The sequence below is a fragment of the Rhinichthys klamathensis genome, unplaced genomic scaffold (assembly GCF_029890125.1).
Source record: "Rhinichthys klamathensis goyatoka isolate OS25496 unplaced genomic scaffold, OSU_Roscu_1.1 h1tg000298l_1, whole genome shotgun sequence".
In the NCBI taxonomy this organism is placed as follows: Eukaryota; Metazoa; Chordata; class Actinopteri; order Cypriniformes; family Leuciscidae; genus Rhinichthys; species Rhinichthys klamathensis.
The window spans coordinates 492,908-505,836 of record NW_026606817.1 but is presented as its reverse complement, the minus strand read 5'-3'; the positions used below and the strand labels follow the sequence as shown (position 1 = coordinate 505,836).

The 12,929-nt window shown below is 45.2% G+C and overlaps 1 protein-coding gene across 1 annotated transcript in view; it reads right to left on the bottom strand.

Moving 5' to 3' along the window:
• The window catches only part of LOC130103813 (ATP-binding cassette sub-family C member 2-like), a 79,869-nt gene that overhangs the window by 24,805 nt on the left and 42,135 nt on the right, over window positions 1–12,929 (bottom strand). The window contains exons 15-20 of the mRNA XM_056270143.1: window positions 10,944–11,010; window positions 8,995–9,121; window positions 8,690–8,866; window positions 3,169–3,336; window positions 2,095–2,275; window positions 1,064–1,205 (exon numbers count right to left, since the gene is read on the bottom strand). Coding sequence (XP_056126118.1) covers window positions 1,064–1,205; window positions 2,095–2,275; window positions 3,169–3,336; window positions 8,690–8,866; window positions 8,995–9,121; window positions 10,944–11,010 — 862 coding nt within the window. The remainder of the gene's footprint in view (window positions 1–1,063; window positions 1,206–2,094; window positions 2,276–3,168; window positions 3,337–8,689; window positions 8,867–8,994; window positions 9,122–10,943; window positions 11,011–12,929) is intronic.

The window sequence follows — 12,929 nt, the reverse complement described above, 5'->3', positions numbered from 1 at the left end:
CGCAGAATTATCATCTTTACGTGGGTTGTAAATCGGCATGAAACAGCGCGGATGAACACAGTGTTTTAGGCGAGTGCTGCTGTCTGTGTGGATACTGTCATTCAGAATCACAGATTCACTTTTTGAAAGCTTGACCAACATAAGAATTTTCACCGGAAAATGTCTTCTGAACAAGTAAGTGACATCCATTTTTGTTCTGATCAACTAAGGGGGGGGAAAGCATTCGACATGACAAGCGATCGTTAGATTTAATCAGCGCGATTTAACTGTGCAAATTATAGCCTACTTTGTTCTCAAATTGTTCATGTTAACAACATATGATTTAATGTGTTTTATGATTACCTGTGTAGTTCAGAATTCATATTCTCCATAATAGCTAACGTTAAACGAGAAAGGCACAACGAAGAAAACTCCATAACTGTGTGAATTAAGAAAACGTACTGTTACACGATTGAACTATAGAAATGTCTTACTTGTTCAGCAGAAAAAGCTGTCTCTTCTTCCGTTTCGAACCCCTTCGGGAGTTCACACACCTTTCAAAAGCCCCACCGATGTGTATCCTTGTGTTCGCATGAGACGGTTTCTTATTTCCACCTTAAATCCGAAGTACGAAGTCTTTTGGGTTTTATAACTGGTTAATCTCCAGTTGACACTGATGATTGTTTTCTGGATCTTTCTGGATCTGCCATAAGTTTAATCATGTAAAGTGCTGCGAGAAAAGTCTATCTCTACATCTCGTCACGCGCAGTATAGCCGGCTAACCGAAACTGCTTCTTTATGTGTACGGGTGTGACGTAATGACGCAAAGACATGCTCGAATTTCCCGCGAAAACCCACCAGTACCACTGGAATTAAAATCATTATTACAAGCTAACCGTTTTGAATCTAGCTATGGCAAGCAAATAGTTTTGAACACTGGCTGAAGATGATTTTTTTTAAACAATTAATTTGGATTGATTTTAACTTAAAAAAGTTAAGGACAGCAGCTTTAAGGGAAATAGGATTCAAGTAGGAAAGGAAAGGGAGAAGAAGATACTTATTCTCAATGGTGTGTTTGGTTTACCTTCCGTTTCGTTGAGAGTGACGCCGGCTGTTTTCTCTCTTCAGTGTGTTTGAAACGATGTCCTCTGGAGAGCCGTCGGCCTGAGGCTCCAAACCCACCGGCAGGGTGTCGATCTCTTCATAGTCGGACCCCTGAGCTGCTGCTGTTTGACCACACAATTACAATCAATCACATCGTTTATGTGCATAAAGACTTGTGCACATGTGTTTTGGTGCAAGTAGGGCACAAAATACTGCATTTCAATTGTACTTGTTTCTAAGTAATGCTTTTGAGATCACTTATTGTTCATGCATCCCAAATCTATGAACACACACAACCTTTAAAAAATATATATTTTTAAAGAATTTAACACTTTTATTTTGCAAGGATGCATTAAATTAAACAAATGTCTGGCAGTAAATACATTTATAATGTTACAAAAGATTATATTTAAAATAAATTATTTTCTCTCAATTTTCTATTCATCAAAGATCAAAAAGTGTCATGGTTTCCACAAAAATATGAAGCAGCACAACTGTGTTCAACATTGAAAATTCAGCCTTGGTGAGCAGAAGAGACTTCTTTCAGAAGCATTTAAAATCATAATTCTTCCAAAAATTTTAATGTTAGTGTACGCTATTGGATATTAAAACTCTGGTCTTCTGTTTCCAGTGAATTTCCATAGTGTGGATCCCTGCATGCTTTTTGGCTAATATTGAAGAAATGGAGTAGAAAAATTCCACACTGCTTTATCTGCTCCCATTAAACTTTAATATATTGCAACACTCGACCACACGTGGTCTTCAGTTTGGCTAATACTGTCCATAACCCGTCACATTGGATAAAGGATTATATGCACTGCTCAAAAAAGTTACACTGGGGTTCTGTATAGAACCCTCGGGTTCTTGACTCAATTTTAAAGAACACTTTAGTAACAAAGTAATAACAAAAAGGTTCCAATATCTGTATATAATATAATATCTGTATCTCCAATAATTTAGGATAATATCTGAAGCTCAGCAGAAAATGCAAATGTTCGATGGTAGACAAACCTTTATTGCCATTAGCTTTGCTTTCCTCTTTGCCGTAAGTTTCCATGAATTCATTGAAAGCGCCTTTACTGGCTCGAAGAGCGTCGTATGATCCCACCTCAGACACAACCCCATTCACCAACACCACAATCTCATCTACAAATGGCAAGAAGCTAATCCCGTGTGTCACCAGGATACGAGTCTACAAGAAAAGAGAAGGGAATTTTTTTTAAAATTTAAGTCAAGCAGAAAATGTGCTTTTGACATGTATAATAATATAGTGTGTATGCTAGCTATTTGTCAACGTTCCCATTAAGTTATTTCGGAATGTTTTTTTTAACACTCAAAATGTTTTAAAACGTTTCCCTTGGTTAAATGAATGTTGAGGGAACATTCCGTTTCATCATTCTTCAAACATTTTGTGAATGTTACTTTTGAATGTTCTCTGAAAGCTCTGAAACAAGTAGTAACATATAAACAATTTTACAATGTTTCTGAAATGAAACGTTATAAATAACTTTTTGTGTTAATGTTTGAGACCAGATAACGTTGAACAAAAGTTCTATTAAAGGATTAGGTCTCTTCAGAATTAAAATTTCCTGATAATTTACACATACCCACATCATCCAAGATGTTCATGTCTTTCTTTCATACTTTTTGGTCTAAAAAGTATATATTATATATTTTTTATAAAATGTCCGCTGGTTTGTCTAGATCAGATTCTTATTCCTCGGCTGGATCGTGTCGGGACTTTGAAGCTGCACTGAAACTCACATCTGGACCTTCGACCCGTTGGACCCCATTGAAGTCACTATATGGAGAAAATCCTGGAGTGTTTTCCTCAAAAACCTTAATTTCTTGACATGAACATCTTGGATGACATGTGGGAGAGTAAATTATCAAGAAATATTAATTCTGAAGTAAACTAATCATTTAATGTTATTGGAAGAACGTTTGTTCATAATTTTCTCAGAACTAAAGTTCTAGCCCAAAAAAAATCCGACAGAAAATAAAACAGTGAAATTAGCCTATAATTTGTAAGCTTTTTAGCATTAGCTACAAGGATTAGCATTGACTTTGACATTAGTCTCCTACCTTATTTCTGAGCAGTCCTTTGGGTCCGATCACCCGTTCAAACAGATGTTTTCCCACATGTGAGTCGACAGCAGACAGCGGGTCATCCAGAAGGAACACGTCAGCGGAGCTGTAAACCGCCCGGGCCAAACTCACCCGCTGTTTCTGTCCGCCGCTCAGATTGATGCCCTGCGGCACAGCAGATCAAACATCAAACATTCAAAGTCAATGTTTCCCAACCCCGTTCCCGTTCCACACATGTGTGAACTCTTCCAGGGCGAGATAATAAGCCGTGGAAATGCCTAAATACAGTGAATATGCACTATTGCAGTTGCATTGTCAGGACCCACAGCCAGTGGTGTAAAGTATTGGAGTGGTGTTATTGGTAACTGTATTTAAAGTCCCCCTGTGGTGGAAATCCAGCTTTTAATATTGTTTATATGTCTATCGCCGCGTTTCCACCACAGGAAGTAGGGACTTTGGGCTGGTACTCGGTGTGTTTCCACCGCAGGGTCTACATGAAGTTCTGGGTAAATAGTTCCATCTCAGAAAGTCCCTGCTTGCGAGGTAGTACTTTATCAAAGTTCAGGAACTTTCAGAGGGGGGACTTGGGCACTGAACATCCTGATTGGTCGAGTGTTTGATTCCACGCAGCATTTTGTTTCAACCACCCTCTGTTCTGGTGCGTGCAATAAAAGTTGTTTGCTATTCGAATCAACAATGGAGTTTAAAAAATTCGGCCGATGGACGACAAGGTTCAGGCTCTATTAAGCTTAAATTCAGAGGATGAAATCCAGCGGGAACTGTAAAGTAGTGCGCGTCAGCGTACTAATTTGCCTAATGTTCACGGTACATTAGGCCGCGGTGGAAACGCAGACAGCAACAGGTCTGGGGGAAAAGAAGTCCCTGGGACAAATTGTTCCGGGTAATTTAGTTGGAAACGCAACTAAAGTGGTGTTTTTAATATGCTTTAAGACAAACCATGTGTAAATTAATAAGTCAACACCATTGCTGAGAATTTTCTCCTTAAAACTGTAGTGAACCAAAGACAGTGTCATGATTCTGCCATCATGTCCTCGTATTCTCTAGTATTGTGGCAGGATCATGACAGACCCATGTTTTATGTACAAGCGCATGGTCTGTTGTTTGGGCCATGTGCTTGTGTTGTCTCGTCTTGTATCCCCGCCCCCTTGTTATCCTTGTTTAGTCATGATTTCCTTGTAGCATCACCTGTTCCCCTCGTTAGTTTCTTGGTATTTAATCCCCTTGTGTTTGCTGTCTTGTGTCGGTTCATTGCCTAATTTATGCTGAATGTTGTAGAATCTGTCTATGTTGCTATACCTTGCCATTTCTTACCCGTGAGTAGTGATGGTGAAATGAAGCTTTGTGAAGCACTGAGGCTTTCTCCTCAAGTGTATCGTAAATTGGTTCTTTACTCGAAGCTTTTCAACACGGTGCACACTAACGACATCTTGTGGTCAAAAGGGGGAAAAGCTACCTTTCCCAATTTTTTTATTTATTGTTTTATGTTATAAATCACTTTGTGCTATGAAAACCACAAAGCTTATTGCTGAAATCATCAGTGTTAGTGTTGGTGTTTACAAATGAGTCTATGAATTAATTTATGAAAGAATTAATACATGGGACAAATTAACTCTGCTTTGTTGAACATAATAGCCTTAAAACTTTAGCCGTAGTCCTAAACATATGAGTTCATAGGCAAGGCTCATTTAGGCATACTGTATAATCAAAATAAAAGAAAGCTATTGTGGAATGCTGAAAGGCTGGGTAGTGAAAGTGCTTGTGAACTGGGGAGTTGTGTAATTGAAGAAATTAAAGATTTTCTACTAAGGAACAGGACTTGTTCAACAGTGTGAGGGCTAAGTCTATTTCTTTTTTTATTTACTACTTCCCCTGCCTTTGAGAATATTCTCTCACATGGGACTTGATACGACATGAAAATGCTGCCAGACTTCCGAACGGCCTCTTTTCACTACCGAAGTGCATGACACTCGAAACCTGCGCAAGGGGTTTGCACTATTTTTGAATCAGAATATGAAGCAGTCACGTGGTTGTGTGTCGAAACGAAGCTTCGGACGTCACTGATAACATGGTTATGGCAAAACGAATCAAGCTCCGGTACATTGGTTCATGTGAGATGTTTCGTTTTTTTGATACAAGCTTCGAAGCCTCGGTGCCGAACGTCACATCACTACCCGTGAGTACTTAGTGTAGAGTCTTGTCTTTGTGAATGTTTGTTTAAAGGATTGTCAGTTTATTGTACAGTCACTGTCTAGTCTAGTCTGCCATCCATTCCTTGTCCTAGTCGTGTTTTGCCCCCTCGTGGGTTTTGTTTTCCTGTTTTGTTCCAATAAACCCCCTGTTCGTTGCACTCTGTCTGTTTTGGGTTCATCTCCTTTCATCCACGTAACAGAATGAACCGACCACAACAGAACCCTGCAGACAGTATTCCTGACGATCTTGTACATTGGTGGCAGGAGGCGATTTCCGATTCCAGGAATGGAAAGCTTCCGTTTCCTTCCCAGGGTGAGTGGACCTTGAGACAGTACGCCCGGGTCGCGGAGGAGAGGCGGTTCTTCTTGCCTGAGATTCTAGTAAATCGCTACCTCATCGCGGGCCTAAATGTTCTGCCTCCCCTGGCTGAACGGGAGAGTCTGGTTCGCCGCCCGTTCCCGGATGTGGTGGCCTGCTTGTCGAGGAAGGATTCGCAGGCTCCCACTATATCGTCTTCACCCGGCACGCTGCCAGTGATCCCGGAGGGTCGCGTATTAGCGGTGGTCACAAAAGAGAACCAGTCTCACCTCGTTTCGACTCCAGAGGCGTCTTCCACACCCGCTGACCTCCGTAGTAAACGAGGGAGACGGGTTTCTTGGGATTCCCCCTCTGAGTCATCGTCATCTGAGCTCACCCAACCAGAAGTGGTCTTCCCTATTCCCGTTTCGTCTTCCGTTGACCCCGGCCAGCCGATTGCGAGCCCTGCTGTGACCATTGCCCCACGGCCAAAGAAAAAGAGGAGAAAGAAGGGAGCTTCCTGTTCCCCATCGCCGTCTTCTCCTGAGTCTGCTGCCGCGAGTGCTGTTAATGAAGCTGCAACAGTATGTGCTGTTCCTGTATCTGCAGCCGCCACCACTGTTCCGGAAGCTGCAGCTCTAGGCGCTGTTCTGAAGTCTGCAGCTGTGACCACTGTTTCTGAGGCGGCATCTGTGAGCGCTTGTCCTGTATCTGCTGCTGGAAGCGCCATTCCTGAGCCCGCGGTTGAGAGGGTGAGGTCTGATCCAGTGAAGCCAGCGTCTGAACAGCCCAAGCCTCCAGTGAAGCCTGCCGGCGAACAGCCCAAGCCTCCAGTGAAGCCTGCATCCGAACCGCCCAAGCCTCCAGTGAAGCCTGCCGTGAGAGCCGCGGCCGATCGAGCGGCTGATGCAGTTTTGCAGTCTGTTTCGTCTCAACATGAAATGCCTGTCATCATAGCTGCCAGGACCCTGTCTGATTATTTGTCGTGTCTAGCCAAGATCCTCGAAGTCCCTGTCCGTCCTGTCTCGCCCTCAGTCCCCGCACCTGCCGCCGGAAGCGCTGCACCCGAGCCTGCCGCCGAGAGCGCTGCATCCGAGCCTGCCGCCGAGAGCGCTGCACCCAAGCCTGCCGCTAAGGGTGCAGTTTCAGAGCCTATGGCGGTCACCGAATCGGAGTTCTGGAGCTTTGATTCTGGGTCTACCTCTGGGAGCTCTGTTCCTGTTCCCGCCCCCCTACCGCCTGATAATCCCCTTGTCTCCGTTCCACTACCTGCTGCTGCAGTCCCCGATGTCTCCGGTCACCCGTTTGTTTCCCCTGTCTCCTCATGTCTCATCCCCGGACTGTTTCCCCATTTGTCCCTGTCGCCACTAGCCCCCGGACTGTTCCCCCTGTCACCACGAAACCTGTTTTGCCCAAGTCTCGTCCTCGTGTGTCTCCCTCCAAGCCTGCTTGGATTCTTCGTTCCCCGCCCTCATCCCGTGGACCTAAGACCCCCAGCACACCCATCCACCCTGGACCACCCCCCATGAACTCTGTTATTCCTCCACCTCCCCTGCCATGTTTGATGTTTTTATTGTTCCATCCCAACCCTGTTATTGTTCATTCATGTATGCCGTTATTAGTGTTTTCCATGTTTTGTTGGTTTTTGTCTATGTCTCGTTCCGTCTTGTCTTCTGCTTAGTGTCCCTTTGAGTGTCTGGAAGCCGCTCCTTAAGCGGGGGGTTCTGTCATGATTCTGCCATGTCCTCGTATTCTCTAGTATTGTGGCAGGATCATGACAGACCCATGTTTTATGTACAAGCGCATGGTCTGTTGTTTGGGCCATGTGCTTGTGTTGTCTCGTCTTGTAACCCCGCCCCCTTGTTATCCTTGTTTAGTCATTAGCCTTGTAGCGTCACCTGTTCCCCTCGTTAGTTTCTTGGTATTTAATCCCCTTTTGTTTGCTGTCTTGTGTCGATTCATTGCCTAATTTATGCTGAATGTTGTCGAATCTGTCTATGTTGCTATACCTTGCCATTTCTTACCCGTGAGTACTTAGTGTAGAGTCTTGTCTTTGTGAACGTTTATTTGAAGAATTGTCAGTTTATTGTACAGTCACTGTCTAGTCTAGTCTGCCATCCATTCCTTGTCCTAGTCGTGTTTTGCCCCCTCATGGGTTTTGTTCCAATAAACCCCGTTCGTTGCACTCTGTCTGTTTTGGGTTCATCTCCTTTCATCCACGTAACAGACAGTCTCTGTTGTAATGGCTTTCCATATAAATGAGTGATTTCTCCTGAAATCACCATGAATTGAACGACAACCTTCAAAATTTGTAAATACCATAAGCCGTCTTTTGTCAATCTACAGTCTAATATAAAGTTCAATGCAAATAATGACATTCATCATAATAGCTGTACTTGACTACTTAGATAAATCAATCTTCAGAAAAAGGTGCAGCCCAGCAAACATAGAACGTTCTCCCAATGTTCCCATATGGTTCCCGTTTGGTTATTTTTTGGGGAACCAAATAAGAACATTCTGGGAAATGTTCTCTCTTGGTTCTTATTGTAAAAAAAGCTAACCTTCCCAGAACATTCACAGACTTACACAGAACATTCCCTGCCGGTTTTATTTTTATAACCTTATAATCATGCCTACATCCACCACTGAATATGCCAACTGTGACTTTGGGCCCTATTTGAAGGATCTAAGTTCATGGTCTAAAGTGCACTTAGCTCGGTCCGAATCCACTTTTATTAGTTTAACGTCAGGAAAAAATGGTCGGCACGCAGCGCATGGTCTAAAAGTGTTATCCCTATTCTCTTAATGAGTAATGGGTGAGTTTTGGGCTCTATGAATGAAATGAAAAGAAAACTGCGTCAGGCTGAAAGTGAAACTAGCAAAATACACTTGCGTCGCACCTGGCGCTGCATTGCACCGGGTGTATGATACGGCCCTAAATGTTTGCCAGTCTCAGTTTTCTGATATGTAAAGACTCAAGGACTGACGGTGGGGAAGCAGTGCTCTTCACCTTCTCTCCGATCTCGGTCTGATCTCTCCCGGGCAGCAGGTCCAGGTCAGGCCCGAGAGCACAGGCCTCCACCGCGGACCGGTACCGTTCTTCATCCAGCTCAGAGCCGAAGAGGACATTATCCTTCAGTGAGGCGTTCTGGATCCAGGCCTGCTGAGGGACATACGCCACCGACCCCTGAGACACACACACACACACACACACACACAAAACTAATGTCAAGCGGCAGAGAAACACACACCACTAACGTCCAGTAGGAAGAGAAGAGTTACAGTAATCGTTCGTAATAAGATGCGTTTGATTACGTTTATATTAATGTTTCCCTTGAGGCAGTGCAGTTCTCCCAGCAGAGCCAATATCAGTGAAGTCTTCCCCGATCCCACAGCTCCCACCACTGCCACCAGACGACCCGGGGCAATGTCCAGAGACACACTGAATAACACACACATCCGTTAAGATCCAGAGTGAAAACCGCTAGATAGAACACACACACACACACACACACACACACACACACACACACACACACACAAACACATTTTAACTATTTATGTAAGTCCACTTAAAAGAAATGATTTACAGGGACATAATTACTATAGATGCATTCAAATGCATGTACATAATCATGGCCGAGTGGCATACAACGGATCTCCACAATATTAAGCATCACTCAGTTGTTATGGATACAAGTAGCATCGTCAGATATGACGGCTGCCTATAATAGCAGACAGAGCACAGTACTTTGCTAGCCCTTTAGCCCTCATTTTGGGCATCCCAAGTTGTTGAAGCCCTCTTACAACCAGCCTATGTGTGTGTCCTAAGCTGCCAAATATGAACACAAGTAGTCGGCACTGATAACCTAATTCTGAGATGATGTTTAGGAGTGGTTGATATTTAATAATCTTAGTCATAAAGGCTTCTTCCATACTAGAATCAAAGGTACATGAAATCCACCACAACAACTACAGTTGGTCCAAAACGCAGCCGCTCGAGTTCTTACCAGAACCAGGAAGTATGACCATATTAGCCCGGTTCTGTCAACACTGCATTGGCTGCCTATTAAACATCGTATACATTTTAAAATATTGCTGATTACTTGCAAAGCACTAAATGGTTTAGCTCCGCAGTACTTGAGCTCTTAACGCATTATAGTCCTTCACGTCTATTGCGATCTCAAAATTCCGGCCAGTTGATAATACCTAGAATATCAAAATCGACTGCTGGCGGTAGATCCTTTTCCTATTTAGCACCAAAACTTTGGAACAATCTTCCTACCATTGTCCGGGAAGCAGACACACTCTGTCAGTTCAAAGCTAGACTAAAACACATATCTGTAACCTGGCATACACATAGAACACTATACATTCCTATTATTCAAATCAGTTAAATGATTATTAGGTTGCATAAATTAGGTCAGCCGGAACCGGGAACACTTCCTATAACACCTGATGTACTCGCTACATCATAAGAAGAATGGCATCTACGCTAATGTTAGTCTTTCTGTTTATTCCGAGGTTAACTGTAATCAGCCGGATCCAGGCCGTATCCAGATCAGATGGAGGACCTGCACCTAGACACGACCACAAGTCACGATGTAATCAGCCGGATCCGGGCCGTATCCAGACCAGATGGATGACCTGCACCTAGACATGACCACAAAGTGTCAGCAGAGACTGTGTAAACTAGATTCTCCCTGTGAAGGCCTCATCGACACGACAGCCATCGGCACTGATCATTAACAAACTCATCTCCATACCGGCGTAATGACTCCGGTCTTCAACCAGAGGGAACAGGATAATATTCTGAATGTTCCAATCCAATCTTCTTCCAAACTTCTGACCTAATAATAGTGCCAGAATCATAATCATACACTTTTTTTTTCTCCATTCTGTCACTGATGGAGTTTTGGTTCCTCGCCACTGTCGCCTTTTTTCGTCTTTGTCCCCATTTGCTTTTGGCTTGTTTAGTTGGGGACATTTAATTTAATATTCAACAATATTATTGATCTGCCTGCATTGACACCATTAAATGAGAACTAAACTGAGCTGGACGATAACTCACACACACACACACACACACACACACATACATGCAAATACATACACACATGTAACCACACGCATGCACATACTCATGCAAACACACACACACACACACACCAGAGTAATCCTAAATCACAATTGAATCATCATTGCAGCATCTGTTTTATACTGTAATAGTGTAAAGATATAGTGAGTGAAAGGGCAAAACTCACTGTTTCAGCACTGGTTCTGTTTCTCTTTCCCAGGCAAACGTGCCGTCAGTCATGCTCACCGCAGCTTCTATTAATCACATCAGCACAAAAACATTATCTATACATCAGTCAGGGAGCATTTTTTCTGAATTCATTAGTTGGATCACAGATAACAAAAATATGTTCTAATAATGTTCTGATAACTGTCACAGTGTCTGGTTTGTGTTCCCTGCGTTTTCACTAGAGGTTTCTTTCCCTGATCGTCACCTTCTCTCATGAACTACATTTCCCATCACCCTTTTCTGTCAGTCATCTCTGATCATGGCACGCAGCTGTTTCCACTCACCCTGTTAGTATCTGTGTATTTATACCCTGTCTGTTCAGTCATTGTCACGGAGTCCTTGTTTTATGTCACCACACTTCCAGAGTCTTCATCTGCCCGGTTCTTGTCTGTGTCTTGTATTTTGGATTGCCTTGTTGGATTTTTGACCTTTGCCTGGAATGGTTGTGGGTACGGATTACCCAAATAAAACACTGCTATTGGATCTATCATTTCTCGTGTGTGTATCGTGACAGAAGGACTCTGTCACAGAAAGGATCCAGCAGTATGGGTTCCTGTATTATTCCCCCAATTATGAAGAGAGAGAAGAGACAGCAGGGGCGAGGACCATCATCTGGTGAGTCAGAGCCTCGGATGACGCTGTTCGATTGCTGCGCGCTGTGGACCCGGGGAATGGAGGAGACCATGGCAGTCGGCGGTCAGTGGGGAGGAGGGTACCCCAGAACTGCGACTGGCAGCTCGTCTGCAACTCCAGCTGGGTCACAATCATTTAGAGGAACCCGCTTGGTCAGATTCTCAGGGACTCGTGGAGGCCATGGAGGGGGACATGATCGTCACCCTTCAGCCAGGTTCCTGTGGACGTGGTTCCATCCAGCACAAGGCCTTCACCGCGGGTTCCGTCCAGCACAAGGCCATCACCGCAGGTTCCGTCCAGCACAAGGCCATCACCGCGGGTCCGTCCAGCACAAAGCCCTCATCGCGGGTTCCGTCCAGCACAAGGCCATCACCGCAGGTTCCGTCGAGCACAAGGCCATCACCGCGGGTTCCGTCCAGCACAAGGCCATCACCGCGGGTTCCGTCCAGCACAAAGCCCTCATCGCTGGTTCCGTCCAGCACAAGGCCATCACCGCAGGTTCCGTCGAGCACAAGGCCATCACCGCGGGTTCCGTCCAGCACAAAGCCCTCATCGCTGGTTCCGTCCAGCACAAGGCCATCACCGCAGGTTCCATCCAGCACAAGGCCATCACCGCGGGTTCCGTCCAGCACAAGGCCATCACCGCGGGTTCCGTCCAGCACAAAGCCCTCATCGCTGGTTCCGTCCAGCACAAGGCCATCACCGCGGGTTCCGTCCAGCACAAAGCCCTCATCGCTGGTTCCGTCCAGCACAAGGCCATCACCGCAGGTTCCGTCGAGCACAAGGCCATCACCGCGGGTTCCGTCGAGCACAAGGCCATCACCGCGGGTTCCATCCAGCACAAAGCCCTCATTGCTGGTTCCGTCCAGCACAAGGCCATCACCGCGGGTTCCATCCAGCACAAAGCCCCCTGCCGCTGGTTCCACCCAGCACAAGGACATCACCGCTGGTCCCGTCCAGCCCAGAGACTTCTTCACCGCTGGTCCCGTCCAGCCCAGAGACTTCTTCACCGCTGGTTCCGTCCAGCCCAGAGACTTCTTCACCGCTGGTCCCGTCCAGCCCAGAGACTTCTTCACCGCTGGTCTCGTCCAGCCCAGAGTTAGAGACTGTTCATGTCCTGTCTGTTCAGCCTGAGACTGTCCCAGAGCTTTTTTCTTGTCACCATCACGCTCCCCAATAAAAAAAAAATTGGGGGGGGGGGGGTTGGGGGGAGAATCACCCGAGGGATCTTCTCCGCCGTGGCCACCCAGGTTCCTTGCTCTGCCGGCGCCACCCAAGCGGCTCGCCCTGACGGCGTCACCCAAGCGTCTTG